This window comes from Struthio camelus, chromosome 7 (genome assembly GCF_040807025.1).
Source record: "Struthio camelus isolate bStrCam1 chromosome 7, bStrCam1.hap1, whole genome shotgun sequence".
In the NCBI taxonomy this organism is placed as follows: Eukaryota; Metazoa; Chordata; class Aves; order Struthioniformes; family Struthionidae; genus Struthio; species Struthio camelus.
Genome location: NC_090948.1, coordinates 11,345,001 through 11,360,861, shown reverse-complemented (window position 1 = coordinate 11,360,861; position 15,861 = coordinate 11,345,001). Strand labels below are relative to the sequence as shown.

The window sequence follows — 15,861 nt, the reverse complement described above, 5'->3', positions numbered from 1 at the left end:
AAATTAAGATCCAAAAAGTAATTTTGGCTGAGCAATGTTACACAGAGAGTATTTTTCATTTTATACTTTATTAATCACTAGTTTTACCTATATGTGCTTATGGTCCAAAAAATTTGTATTGAAATGCGCAAAATGTACACCGTGTTTGTATGCAAGCCACCTTAATTGGGCTGCTTCTCTTTTTATTTATTTAAATATTCTCATCAAGCTTTATTTTATTTTATATTTAGCAGTGAAGTCAAAAATTGTTCTCTGCTACTGTAGTGGAACAAGTTTTTTGTATTCATTACTCTCAGTGTTCTTATAACTTATCTGAAATTATTCCATATATTAGTTTCAAGAGTTAAAAATGTGTATTTGTATACAGGTAGATAGACATCTCTGAGAGAGTGGATATGCTCAGTGAAAGAAGGGTAGTGTATAAAAATACCATTCTACGCAATAAAAAGTATTTTTGGAAAGGCCTGCTAAAGTTTCTCTATTCTAATATAGATCCTATTAGAGTGGCACAATTTTAGGTGGCATAATTCAGCTGCCTCGGAAAACAGTTCATTCGTCTACCGTGCCCTCATTCTAGGAGTCTTTTGGTAATATGAAATGAGACCTGTCATTATGCTTTTCCTTTGTTTTTTATTCTTAGAGTTCACAGTGGACAAAATGTATACTTTATTAATAGAACTCAGCTCTGTAACAAAGTCGTGCTTTTAACTGAAAAGCTGTAAAGCCTAAAAAATATTAGCTTTCTTAGATGTTACCAGCTGTTGGGTATCCAGGGAAGGGGAGAGCTGAAAAGGGCAACTGTGGCATTCAAGAATGGCAGCTGCTTCAGCCCAATTGCAATTTTTCTTTGCAATTGCCTGTCTCTGATATCTGGCTAGGAGAGCACAGGCACAGGCTGATAAAGATAACCAAGCAAATGGAGGAAGGAGGTAACACTGGGACACTTCTATTTGGGAAGAGAAGGAGCTGGTGGAACATACCAGCAGATGTCTTGTTACTATTAGCAATGGGAATGTGGTCTCCAGATGGAAATACTGGCTGAAGCAAGGCTATTTTAATGTATGCTTCCTGTTTTGGTTGATCTGATGTCTTTCTCATCCTTTACCATGGTGTGAGCTAATTAGCTATTTGCCTCCCTAAGGCATTTATCTCCCTGCCTCACTGTCTTTGAGAATGCCCTGTTTAAAGGTTAGTCCTTGTAGCATAAACATCATCTCCACTTGGATGAAAATGTCTCCATGTTTTCATATTCCCAGTTCACTTGTCCGTTGGGCCAAGACACTGGAGTTTGTTTTCAGTTGCCAAGATTTAGGAAACATTTATGTTATCTAGGAGCCTACCGCATATTATTAGGTCTTTGGAGCAGAAGACGGTCTGAAGTATGTGATCTTGATGTGTAGTTGCTACTTGTCCTTAAGAAAAGCATTTGGCTTGAATTTAAAGTTATTTGTATCTATCAGTGTCTCCTGGAGAAGAGCAGCCTAATGACATTAGTGAGTATCTTCAGAGGTTAGACATGTGGCTTTTTTTCTCTTTGGTTTAGGACTGTTGAGTATTCAGGATTTGCTGAAGGACTGAGTCTTCTTAAGCGGTCATATTGAGTTCCTTAAACATTTGTGCAGATCAGCCTGAATGCAAGCTGAGGACCAATTCATCTGTCAGTGTTACCAGCTTAGTTTCAGCTGTTCCTGCTCTTCTTGCCACACCTTTTTGTTACTGCCACAGCTTAGTGCTCCTTGAGGTTTGCCTCCAGGTCTAAGTGTGGACCTATGCTACAAAGAACCGAATTAATCTCATGTAGCCCCCACCCATATACCCAAGTCACTAGTCAAGTTGTGGATTACTTTGAAGCTGTACCAGAGACGTATCTAGTTTGCTGTGTGGTCCCACATAGGCGCTTAGGAGTGCAGAGTGAACCTAGTGGCCTTTGACAAAGAACAAGGTAAGAGCCCTTTTTAGTATGATTTTACTGCTGATATATCTTTATTTTCAAAATGTTATCTGAATTAGGGTAGAGGGAGGTTCCCCCCTTTCCAGCCAGGCTCTTATCTTTTTATCCAGTGTTGCTCGTTGAAACGACTGCAATAAATAAGGGTCTGCAAGTTGCAAATCCTTTGTCAACAAATTAGGCAAATATAAGCCAATGTTTGCTATACGTGTCAAGGTAGAGGCCACTCATATTAGCCAACTCTAGGCACTTCATTTAACAAGCTAGGTTATCTGGCTAGTCTTTTCACAGCAGAAATCATTTTCTGTTACTCCTTAAGTTCATCCAGAAACAATGAGTCACAATTCTCTCACAGGTCATCTGTTTTCTTCCCTGACTACAAGACATGCAATCTAGCAGGTTGTTTAAGCAGCAGCCATACTGGTGACATACATGGTCCACTGGTCATGAGTTTGAGATAGTTTTGTTGGCAGAAGCTGCATTTTCACTGCCAACGTGATACAACGTATCCTCAAGGGGGTTAGCTTGACCTTCCTCCATGCCCTCACCCCATAATGAAACTAAAAGTGTGTTTGATGATGATTGTTGAAAAGAAGATTTATAGACCTGTGACTTCTGTTTAAAATGAGTGAGAGCATTTCTGCATTAATTTCACATTAGCACTTAACAGTTTGATTTGTCTCTGCTGTTGCAGGAAGCCAACAATATTTGGAAGAGTGGCGGAACAGAAGTTTTAAGATGTGCATTTTCTCATTCACGGTTGCCTGCAGTCTCTTTTGTGCGCATGAGAGGAGAGAAGGCAAGCCTGGGAGCAGCTTAGGCATTGACTTTTGCCAGTAATGTGTACTGTTGGATGGAGTCTTTCAGACAGTTTCATAGGTCTTGTGGAATAGTTTATTTCCTTTGGCCGGAAATGTGTCATCTGTGATTTTTACATACAGTTTTTTACATCTATAATTTTCACAAGGAAATGCTTCGAAGTCTGGCATTGCATTGTGTTGTGTACTAGCACTGTGTACTCAGTTTCCTGCTTCTTAGACACAAACAACAAAAACTAAGCTACCTGGTAACAGGGAAACCGCTTTGGAGTTGCACTCTGAAACGTCTTAATCTATTGTTCACAGACCACCTTTATGGTGACGTGGAAGTTTTGAAAACTGAAGTTTGAACACAATTTCTATTATTTTATTTCTTGACAAGGTGGTGTTGTGTTACTGTTTAAATAAAAGCTTTAAATAAAGATGTGTAAGTAGGGTCGCATATTTCTATTCTACATTTGTTAAATGGTATTTTCTTCATTTTTGCTCAGCAAAAATTGCTTAAGTATATATTCAGAAAGGCAGAAATGAAAGCCTAGATTCTGCAATATTGAGCAATCACTTTGAAGAACAAGTCACTTCTTTTCTTAAACTTTCACTGGAGCAGTGGTAAAATTGGCTTACCCTGTAAAGAACACTAAATAAAATAGAATTTACTCCTACAAATTATTTCTGGTTATCACAGAATCACAGAATGGTTGAGGTTGGAAGGGACCTCTGGAGATCATCTAGTCCAACCTCCCTGCTCAAGCAGGGTCCTCTAGAGCATATTGCCCAGGATCACAATGATGTTATGCTAACATCAGATATTTATTTACATATAGAACAGGGCCAAACACTGAAACAGATGTCTGAAATATTTTAAAACCATTTATATGCCCTAGGAAATTCTAATGAGTTTTGTATGAAAAAAGTGTCTGTGGATAAATAAGCTTTTTGTTTGTTTACACTTGTTTTGTTTAAAAAAAAATCTGTTGAATTCATCCTTAAAACATTAAGGCTGAAAAATGGAGAGGTTGGGATGAAAGGGTTAACTGCGGCATTTGTCTGAAATGTATCTAGGTTGGGTTGTCTGTTCAGGGGGTTGCTTGGCATTTAGGAGGAAAGCTATTGTTTGGTTCAGGTATGAAAATATGTGATACTTCATATCAATTATTTGGCTGATTGCTGAAAAGTACATTGCAATGAGGGGGCATTGGCTAGTTCTGGCCTTCACTAATGGGAGCATTGCAAAATGTGGATAAGTAATTAAAGTATAGAATGTGGAAAATTAGGCCAAAATTGAATAGAAATGAGTAAGTGTGCGTTCTGTTATACAGATGTTGGAAACAGATTATTTGGGATGCCTCTTTCTTATCTACATCTCATTTGGTTACCATGCAAAAATCAGTCATATACCATGGAGATTGTTTCTCTTCCCATTGCCTTTTCTGTTTTTATGTTGTGATGTAGCTGTATAGGTAGTAATTTAGCAAAATATCCTGTCTGCCAGGTGTGGGAACTAGCTGATTGTATTGTAATACCAGATCATTACTTAATTCATATGCAACCTAGCCTAGCACATGGAAAGCATTATAAATCTATTTACAGTGTGGCTGGTCTGATGATAACATTGTATTAAATTCCCAGGTGAGGCAATTTAAGCAATTGCTTTGCCATGTGTAGGCCATGGAAATTAACTTCTCGTGTGCTTTAGTAATAGACGAACTTCATTGTTATGCTCAGATTAGTAGTATAGCAGAATTCTTAGTCTGGTTACATGTACCCTGCTTCACATGTAGAATCATACAGGGGGGTGGTACTGCAGATCACAGTTCTTAATTAGTTTAAGCTGAGTTAATTCATTTCAATTCTAATTTAGCTGTGCTTGCCCATGAACACATTCAGTTCTATTGGGAAATGTTAAGGCTTGGGTCAAGTAGACAGATTGTTTAAAGCCAAATTGCCAGACAGAACTGAGCAAGTGTATCTGTTTGAACAGGGCTTTAAGAAAATCACCCAATCAGTATGCAAAAATCCTGTTCATAAACCAAGTGAGATCTGCCTGGAATCAGAAATGCTTCCTTGTCAGAAGGTCTGGGTACCGTAGTACATTTAAAGCAGCTCCTGAAACTTTCTGTCTTGAAGTTGTCACGGAAAGCAGCTTAACCCTTGTGTGTATTTGTGTCTTCCTGCGTCTAGTACATTCGAATGCAAACATGTCTACTGAGTTAAAAGCGCTTGTGTGCTTAGGACACTTTGTGTATGCGAGGTGCAAGAAAAAACAAAATACAAGATAAACTTCCATATATGACAGACCTTTAGAGACGAAAAGCTGCATATGGAAGCTCTCAAACCTATATTGAGCTGCCCAGAAAATGCATTGGATTGCAAACTCTGTAAAGCTTCTGTCTTTTCTAGAAACATACATATAAAGTACCAGTAGACAGTGGTAACTGACAACTAAGACTAAAAATGTTGACAATTTCTTGATTTGCCTGGTTAGCTTATGTATAGAAGTCATTAACTATTTATAAAATGCATTATGAATTGGGTTCCTTCAAACTGTAGCAGTGTATGTGACATTTCCAGCTCAAACTATCATTCTTGCACTTGGCTAAAGTACATATTTATAAACAGCTGATAGTTATGAACTCAGAAAAAAAATCTAAAAAAATTAATTGTTAAATTCAAATGAACTGTTTTGTTATCACTAATTTTGATAGCTGCATTTGAAAGTGTTAGCAATGTTACTTTAATAAAAATAAGGATAGTAATTGAAGATACAAATATATTGATATTTTGGACAAATCCTGAAAGAACAAACGAACATTTTAGTTCAAAGGCCTTTCCTTTTATATTATTGATTCGTTTGGTGGTGAAACTGTGATCAAAAGTAGTATCAAATTATTTATTGATTATGGCAAAGAGTTACATCTAATTGTAGTCAAAGGGTTATTTCTTTTAATATAATTGCTGATTTTCAAATCCTGACAGATCATTGCAGTAAAAGAACAATGATACAAGTATATTTATTAAGTTCAGTGATGTTGATATAAAGGGTTATAAAGAGCCTTTAAAAATTGTATTGCTGTTAACATTTATTTCTTTCCCATGAAGAATATTCTTATTCTTTTTCTTGCATGCAGTCTCTTATGAATGAAAATATCAGCCAGTTAAAGCTTTCAAGTAAATGATGTGTAACCAAGGACCGTCTGAGTCTCTACATATAATTAGACAACTTGTTCACTGAAGAACAAGCTCATAGAGCATTGTGTTCCCCATTTCAGTCTAATAATGAAAAATATGTTTAACACTACCAAAATCAATGCCACTGAGTTGTTTTGTGAAATGGAGAGAGACTGTACGGTTAAACTGCTGGACCTCAAAAGGGGAGACTGGATCTTAATTGGAAAAAAAAAAAAAAGGATTAGATATTTATTGGCATGTATTTGTAATTTCTTCCCTTGCTTGATGTTTATCAAATAAAAATAGGAAAACAATATAAGTGAGCAATCTATGCCAATTTGTTGGCTTTTTGGTGAAAAAAGAGAAAAACAAAACCTATCTCCATATGATATTCTTGCATACTGTGGAGTGTTTTAGTCCCCCATAGTGATGAAATGAATAATTTAAACAGGCAGCTCTGATACCACAGCCTGTTTAAAGGTTCTCATTTCCTTTAATGCTGTCGACTACTTTTGCTTGGTTAGTATGAAAGTGCGACAGCTGAGATCTCCAAAAGATTTGGCACAATTCAGCTCTTGTAGTAGGTCCATGGTATGCTTTGTCCTTGCTACGTACATCTGTAGCTTTAGTATATAATCTGGTACTGAACACTAGCAACTGAATCACGTATTGGTAAGCATTATAACAGTGATGATGGTAATAAAGGGCATCCTTGAATTATAGTGGATAGAAAGCTGAATTATGTTGCTCTGAGATGAGCAGTACTAAGCTAACCCAACTGCTAGTTTTCTAGTGGAAGTGCTGACCTACTTTCAAGCCTATTCACCACAAAGGTAATGAATTTCCCGGCGCTCAGTGTAATTTCTAGTGAGCTGTTTTCTGTGTCCCAGTCCCAGACACATTTTTTGGCATGATTGTCCACTTAGGGAAGGTTTGAGGAAGGTTTTGTTTTTGCTGACTTCCCACTATTGGTTACCACCATGACACAGCTGGGAGGGCTATTCCAATCAGTAAAGAAAGGCCTTACTCCTGGTTCTTGCTGCTCTTGGGTTTCTTCCTCTTATGAAGAATAAAACCGATCGCAACCACGCTCAAATAAAGAGATTTTAAACAAAATGCTAAAAATCCTTTCTCTCTTTTAATGGTGAACGTAGAAGAGTTACCTGGCTAAGAACCGGTAATTTGGCCAACACAGAAACTGCAAGCTGAACTACCGTTCTGTTTATGGGTTCCCTGTTGTCCTGTTGAACACTGTGCTACCTGGGTAATCTTCAGTCACTTCCCTTCAGTTATTCAGCACCTGATCTAGCTTAGGATCAGTACGATGAACAGCTCTGAGAAAATCTGGTGCTCATAAACTATGAATAATGACTGTCTCTTATAAGAATCTGAGGTGTGACTGTCTTTCACAGTTTTGTGCTGTTTCCGTAAACTGCTGTAAATTAATGTTTCACTGTACCGTCGTTCTTTCCCCTTTCTTTTCCACTTTGATTTCTGGTCCTTTCGCTGTAGGCCTTTATAGCCTGAACAGCAAAGGAAAGACTTGTTTATTTTCTTCATATGTAATTTTAAGTTTTGTCAAATGGGTGTTGTTCAATGTCATCTTTTTGATAGCTCAGTCTTCCTTTCCTGTTTAATGGCATCACTGCAGTGTTCGTCTGAGTTCTCAGCCCACCTAGCAAGTGTTCTTCAGATAAATGCATTTGTCCTGCACATACATTTCTTCAGTGCTTCTGGTGTTGGTGTATATAGCCTCTTAAGATTACGTACTTAGCAGACCGGAGATCATGTTATGTATCTTGAGCTTTATTTAGGCTGCTTTCATTGATGAAATGTTGAGGATGTGACTGTCTTAGAAATCACATCAGACGCACTAAGGTATTACTGTGATGATTTGTCAAAATATGGCAGTTGAAGAACTTTTTAATAACTTTTGCTTGCAGTTTTTTTTTTTTTTTTAATCAAATAGGTATCCATTAGGGGGCTCTCGAGGTTTAAGATGATCAGCCTTGATACCAATGGCTTCGGAGCTTTACTTCCTAACCCTTTCTTCTTTTTGTTTTACAGAAAAGGTCACGGATCGCCTACAGTGATGAGGTGCGGAATGAGCTCCTAGGGGATGACGGGAATTCCTCAGAGAACCAGGTAGGATGCTAATCAAGAAGCCCTAGTGGGTGGCTGGAGGGTGAAGGAGGTCAATGGCACACTGGGCTTCTCAAGCTGCTCCTTAACAGCATTAGCAACAACTCATGTGGAAGTGATACTGTTTAATGCAAAGCTGGGGTCTTAATCAACTTCAAAATGTTTCTTGGAGATCTTACATTTAACCCTTTAACTTGTGATCACTGTCTGCTATCTTAAAAAAAATCTTTTCTTCTTTTTTCTTTATTATTTAGTACTTAAGAAATAACTTGAAACGCGCTGTTTGCCGACAAAGCCAAGGTCTTCACCTCAAACACATGTAAAAGGAATGAAAAAAGTACATAATGCAGCTTTGATAATAGTGCAGTATAATTAAATCAACACTGGCAGGCAAAACAAATGAAAGTGCACTCTTAGAATTAGGCAGTTCCCCACTCAGTTTCCTTGTGATTCCTTTCCTAAACAGATTTTCTCCCCTTGTACCAAAAACACAAGTTGTACTAATAAAAGTAAGCTTTCGTAACGCGTGTTGTACTAGAATGTACAGTGCTATCCACCTCTTTTAATGAAGGAAAGCCTGGTAAACCTGAGACTTTTTTAAAATTGATATCTGTATTGTGCTGGACATTACAGTGAGCATCCTACTGGACTACTGAAAATTATAAAGGGAACATTATATCTAGGGGACTTTGACCTGTTAGTATTTTTTTTGGTGCTGAAACTTGTTTGACAAGCTCTGAAAACAGTTTTCTGGTTTTTTGCTTTTTTTTTTTTTTAATCTTGAAAATAGTTTTTTCATCTCAGCTGTAATAAAAGTTATGGCTTTTGAGTTAGAAGTTTGTTGAAAGTTTTCTTAAATATTGAAAGTTTTCTTAAATATAAGACTTTCTCTTCTGGAGAGATAGAATTTAAATTATTTTGGTAGCTTGAAGTGCTTTGGTTGCTTGATAAGTGAAGCTTGATAAATGTTTACTGATATCCGCAATATTAAACATGGGAACAGAATGCAGCCATATTCTGAAATTTTTAGCATCTTCTACCTTCAGTATAAGTTTAGTTTCACTAAGGGTAGAAAAAAGTAAGACTTCAAGACTTATCCCAGTACAATGAATTTTAAAGTAAAGACCCCTTAAGCCCTAATCTTTTCAGCATTTTAAATGTGTTATATGATTAAGTTTTAAATCCTGTAATAGACTTTAATACATATATTAATGAAATTATATTCAGGATACAATTTATCAGTAAATGTAAGACTGCAGTGTATAACAGCTCTAATGTCCATGCACAGAAGTAAATATAAATGATAAAAATCATCATATGTATTATAGCAAAGGTTTTTGCAAAATTTGAATAGATAGTATCCCCAAATAATGTATTTATGGACAGGATAGTTTGGGGGAAAAGACTTTCTCAGTTTACATGTCGTCAACATAGGCTCAGTCCTATAGAAGTGTTAAGATTTTTGTTTTACTACTTTTAAGATGCTGCTATTTTTACATTTCAAGAAAAAATTGTGCAATTTCAGATATAAAAGGGCAATTGTGATAAGAAGCTTTACTTATAACAGAATATATTATGTGTAAGAATGAGATAAAATATTTTATTTTAACTTTTTAAGGAATGGCTAAGTAACTGGCTAAATAACCTGCGCACCTTTTGCAAGTTACAATCTCTTTTCTTTAGTTGGTGGAAGAAACATGGTCTCGTCTCAAGGAACCAAATGATGCTTTCAGTCATTTGTTAACATGAGTTCTTTTTTTTCTTTCAAATGACCGCTTCTTAAATGGAACAAAATTTTGGGTGGTAAGGGAGTTTTATATCTTTTACGAAAAAATCCTTTTTTATAACCCATATTGATATTCATACACCCCTACCTTTGGATGTTCTGAACTACTCTTTCTCCCTTAAAAAATGTCATGGAATGTCAGCCTAAAGGAGATGTCTAAGTTCTTTTAAATATGTGAAGGGCAATATTTAAAAAAAATGTTATGTATTATATTGTTCCAGTAATCAACCTCTCAATCTTTTTCTTATGAAATATCATGATTTATATTTGTACTTATCTTCTACGCCTGTACTTATGGGTACAAGCAGTCACAAACTTTGGTCTGAAGTTGAGCTTACCAAGTGGGTGCAGCTATCCAGATCAAGCGTAAGCTTTGGGTACTTACTCAAACAATGAGCATGTTATCTCTATGTGTTTAACCTGGTAACCCAGGGGCTGGCATGCTTTTGCTCCTACACATTTTTATATCAATAGAAAACTTGGACTGGACAAAGAATGTATAATCAAGCATTACTTGTAGCCATATAAAATATTGGAAGGTGTTTCTAATGTTACCTTAATTTTGTGTGATGGGAATGCATATAGTTAGATGGACTGAGCCCCACCCAACTCTTACAGGACTTTTACTTCTCGGTCAGTTTGGGCTAGGTTAAATTAGTTAAGTCAAAAGATGCTTCTCCTCTGATTCATTCTCCACCTTTGAACAGAGAGAGGGGAGGAGGTGTTCCTCTCATGATACAGGAGTCATTTGCCAGTTAAGAATTGCTCCTATAGCAAACCAGAAAGATTTGTAAAATGTATCAATAGAAATGTTAAATATCTGGTTAGACTTGGGATTTAACCAAGGAAACAGAGATAAGAATTGTACAAACACAGATGTTTTAGGTACGGTCTTTGTCATCACGATAAACATTTTTTTTAAACTTTTTTTGCGGAGAGAGAGGACAAATCAAATTTAATATATTGGCCAGTATGAATATATTAAGTACCTAGAAATAAATGGACCACTATGTGAAAAATAAACAGTTTAGATCTGTTGTTGATTCAACTTCTAACTTTTTTTTAAATTGAGTTTCAAAGATACAGTTACAGCAAAACATACAAACAAGTTAAAAGCTGTAGTGAATACAGTAGAAGTCATATTGTTAAGTTTCTACTTGCTCTCCCAAGAGGAAAGGTTTAAGAACAAATAGCTGAGTGAAGAATTAGCAAATTATGCTTATTAGTCTTTCCTCTTCTTCCTTCCCCCCAGCCCCCACCATACCTCTCGTGAGTAGTTATCCTCATGTTTAGATGATATCTTAGAGCAGAGTTGCCTTATAATGCTTGTACCAAGATCTAACTAATTTTAACAGATAAAGTATACGGAAACTTCTGATGCTGTGAAAAACATAAGAGTTCCCCTAATCAAAACTTCTTTTAAAACAAATACATTTCTATTTAATAAGGTAGTAATATAATGCTCTGAATGTATGTAGGATGTAATAAAGTAATTGTTCAGTGTACATTAATTTCACCTGAATTTAAATCTGGTGAGTGTAGTCAGATAAGGCACATTTTGAGGTTCAGAACCAGGAGACATCCCTCCTTCCATTTACAGACGAATGAACAGAAAAACCCACAACCCCAAACCCAGACCCTACTATGTATTGGGTGACGGTTTGTTTTTCAGGAGTGTTGTCTTAAGCAGGCTCTTTTACATTCAAGTCTTAATTATCGTTCTGACCATCAGTGTCTATCAAATCCCTTGAAAGTTTTGAGTTTTTCAGTGTGATGATGTGCTAATTGAAGTTGTGGCTTCACATTCTTTGTACAGTTACTTTTTGTGGTGATTCATATCTTTTAGAAAGTGTAAGTAGGGTTTAACCAGAAATCCTTCTCCTCTACCAGAATAGTGTCAGGTATGTACAGTATTAGCAACTTTCTGGAAATATTTAATACTGTTTCTTTCTCTTTCTCAACTATGTTCATTAATATGTTTAACTAAATTCACACCAGAAGCTTAGATTGTGTGTCCGTACACACACGCTGTATATGTGATTTGTGGTGAACAAATGTTTTGTGGCTACTTAATTTCTGACTACAAAGTTCTAATAATATTGGATTTGGGCTTGCTGTGCATAAAGTGTGTCAAACTTCAGCTCCAGACCAGGGGGTGAAGTTGGTCAATTTAATTCCCCAAGATCTGAAGAAGGTCGGTATCATTTCATATAGCCCTGGCAGAGCAGATCATTACCAGACACAAATCTGTTCGTTACATGCCGAGGGTTTATAGCAAAATAAATAGACTGTCATCATAAGTTCAGAAAATTGTGTGTTCGACCCACGATAATGTGTAAAGGGCGTTTAATAGAGTTCAGCATTTATTCGTTATCTATATGCGGACAGAGACGGCAGTAGCGTTATCAGCTTTTTAAAAAAAAAAAAATTCGGTAGTTTTGTGTGTCACGTGACGTGCCTCTCAGACACACACGCACACGCACACACACTCGCTCTCTGCGGCGCAGTTTTGATTTTAGTCACAGCAGAAGGCTTAACCACAAGAGATTCCACTGGTTCAAACCAGCGTAAACCAGATTTTTTTTTTTTTAGCCTACAAAGGAACAGATTACCTCTTGTATCGAATTCTATATTGAAAAAGGAAAAAAAAAAATCTTTGTTTCAAAAATATGCTGATTATCATAACCTAAAATGGTGGCTGCACACAGCTTAATTCTGTTTGCAGTTGAGCCGTGAGCTCAAAAAATAGTATAAAAATACCAGAAAATATTTAAAAATAGAAAAGTAAAGGTAACGCATTTTCATCAAGAGCATTGTTAAATGGGGGAAAAGTACATCTTTTGTTAATTTGAATGAATATCTTTCAGACAACATTAAAAAAAAAAAAAACCCTCTCCCATTACTTAGCTTAGCTGCAAATCCTATGCAGAGCTTAAAGTCAGCCATGCAGCACAAACAAGATAGAACATTTTTGTTTGGGACCTATTGAAAAAACAAATGTGCAGCATTTTAAAACTCTCAGTGATTATAGCAGGGTGGCATGCCCAAATGGACTCTATCGCAGGAGAGTAGTTTTAAACTTTGGCCCTTTAAGTATGATAGTCAACTGAAGGATGGTGGCCTCAGAAAGAAAAGATAGCTATGCGATCAACTCTCAGATCGTCTCTTTCTAAAGAGACTTAATGTTTGCCTTTTTGGGAAAAAAGGCCACGGGGACGGGGCGGGGGGGGGACGGGGGAAGGTCTGGAGAAAGAGTCCAATTTATGATAGGCCAAGTACTTGAATTTCTGAATTTATGGTTTGGTGGACAGCATGATTTTCTTTCTACCAGATTTTGGCAAAGTTCCTTTATCTTAGGTACTGAAGAGCTGTTTCAGCTTAAATTCATGTAGTAGTAGCCCTCCTAATTATATGTAGCTAGAATCCCATTGTCCATTTTGGTAACAGGATGAGGGATATGTTCAATTTTAGACCAGCCATATGAAACAATAGGGAATAATGGAAGTTCTTTTGTTTCCTGTCTTGCTGGAGAGACTTTCGTAGTAAACATTCTCAGCTTATATACGTGTTGAAAATTAGTGTTGTAAAACTGTAGGTGAAGCATCAGCATAAGCAGAGATAATGATGTAGCTGTTGTACTTTTGAATTCAACTGGAATTAGTGAGAGAACGGTAATATTTTTGTAAAGAGGCACTCCTATGCAGACATTTGTTGTAACTGTAGTTTTTGTTCCAGTACAAATAATTGATCTGTCTCTCTAAATGGAGAGCACACTGGAACATAGCTTGATATTCAGACTGGGTTTTATTACATTTTATAGTAAAGCTGCCAGAGCAGCATTATTAATTGTGTTAGATTTACAAGCATATGTTTAAATAAAATTACACATGCACACCACACACACACACACTCTATAGTGGTCTAGGATTAAGAACCTGGAATAAGCCTTTTCTGAGGGAAATCATGTTTCATGTTGGTCCCTATTCCTTTGTCTGTTATTAGATATACTAGGCAATAAATCAAAATTCTGAGCCCTTTAACTAAGCTGCTTCATTGTAACTGAAAAAACATTGCTGTATCAGGTTCAATCATAAAAAAAGATAATATACTTACGTTACAACTAAGGTATATAAAAATTGGTATACTGGTGACATGCTATAAAGATGCAGTCATCTATTAATAAGCTAGATGTGCTAGTAAAATGAGAAATCAGTTGTCACAACTAAAATATACAGAAAACATTCTGAAAACTTGTATATACAAAACCACTTCAGCTGTACAATCTTCGAAGAGAGGAATAGTAAACTTGTTTTTTTCTTTATAATATAGACTTCTATGAAGTCATTCCCCTTTATTTCATGATGGTGTCTTAGATGTAGTTTAAAAGAGAATTTCACACTATTCTCTTTGTTTAATGTGACAGTGTGAGAAAGTGATCTTTATTCGTTCAAAAAACTCTGCATGTAGTCTATGTTTAGGTTCTTTTAATGTGTTTGTCTGTGATTTTTAAATGCTAAACATGTAAACAGATAAATTGTCAATGTTAATTCTGTATCCTGTCACACAACTGATCTTTCTTTCCTGCCATTTCTTTCCTTTTTATCTTTTTTGTGCGTTCATGTTGCAGTTGATAAAATTACGTGAAGAGGTGAGTACTTTCTTGCTTTTTGTTGTCTAGCTTTCCCTTTAAAGCTGAGTTTCTAAATCTGAAGTAGATCTTTTTGTTCATTGTTGCAGGAAATCTACACAAAGCAAAAATATTGATTAGATTGCTTTAAAATATTCACTGTTGTGCCTCTTTTTTCCTAATAATTGTATACTTACATGGGAATCTCTAGATCAAACCTTGGAAATTAACATTCTTTGATAGTGGAATTTTTTTAAAGGCACTAGAAAAAGAAGAAGAAAAAACCCTATTATTTGATCTCTGCTAGAATACCATGATCAAATCAGGTACAGTAATAATCTTGTTTGCATCACAAAATCCTTGATAGGGTAAACACATTTGTACCCTGGTATATAAAGTGAAAGCATTGCTTTGGTAAAAACCTATGCTGAAACACTATAAAAATTACACAGCATTTCATGCTGCTTTGAATTAGGTGTGAGCTATTGAAATAGCTGATGTATTATTTTGGTTACTGTATACCCACTGAAAATACAGGTAGACCTATGCACACATATCAATATTTATTATTTATTTGTGCACGCTGCAGATCTGTAGGTGTAACACTAGAGATCAGTATTCCAGAACACCTTTCTTTCAGTTAGGAAATGATTCATAAATATTTAGAGGAAGAAGTCTGCTTTAACGGTCAGTTCCTCAAATGCTTCAGTATATTTTCTGAAGTTAATATCCTCTGTTACTTACTGCTGTAGCAAAACAGGCATTTGAACTGCTTTCTTTATTATTTCCCTATAGCCACCAAAAATAAGGTCTCAGTAAAGTCCACATTACTTATAGATAGAATTTCTGAAGGGTTCTATATGGAGGGTTTTAACTAGTGAAGTATTTAAACAAATATATTTAGAAGCATGAATATTTTAACATGGCATAATATTGGAGCTGCAGGGTAAAATAGTTTAAAAATTAAACAAAATAAATTGTAACCTCATGAAAGCCCTCCCACCACTGCTGAGGTCCCCTCCCTAATATTTTCATAGTCTCAGTATTTAAGCAGAAGACAGTATTGTTGCAAGGGGTTGTGCAGCCTGATTTCTGAGATTACTTTTGGAAGAACAAGGCTCTTTTGCTCACCCCGTAACAATACCTGCAAGTCTGCTCCTGTGCTTGTGTAGAAGAATATAGTAGGATTATTTTTGCTCGCAAACAGTGATTGCAATTTTATAAAAATAAGCACTCCTAATTTCTGGATTATTCTGAAAATCCAATTGAATATAATGAACAAAGCTGCCGCTTAACTACTTTTCTTTTTGAAATAGCTCTACAGACAGATAGGAAAATTCAGAACGTTGCTGCAAAGGGCTGTGACTTGGGA

At 36.1% G+C, this 15,861-nt stretch overlaps 1 protein-coding gene across 6 annotated transcripts in view; it reads left to right on the top strand.

The window, feature by feature from the left end:
* VTI1A (vesicle transport through interaction with t-SNAREs 1A) overlaps nucleotides 1-15,861 on the top strand; it is a 286,215-nt gene that overhangs the window by 50,025 nt on the left and 220,329 nt on the right. For 4 of the 6 annotated variants that reach the window (XM_068949618.1, XM_068949622.1, XM_068949621.1 and 1 more), the window contains exons 4-5: nucleotides 8,002-8,079; nucleotides 14,490-14,510. In XM_068949618.1, coding sequence (XP_068805719.1) covers nucleotides 8,002-8,079; nucleotides 14,490-14,510 — 99 coding nt within the window. The remainder of the gene's footprint in view (nucleotides 1-8,001; nucleotides 8,080-14,489; nucleotides 14,511-15,861) is intronic. The other 2 variants (XM_068949623.1, XM_068949619.1) reach the window with 1 other exon arrangement.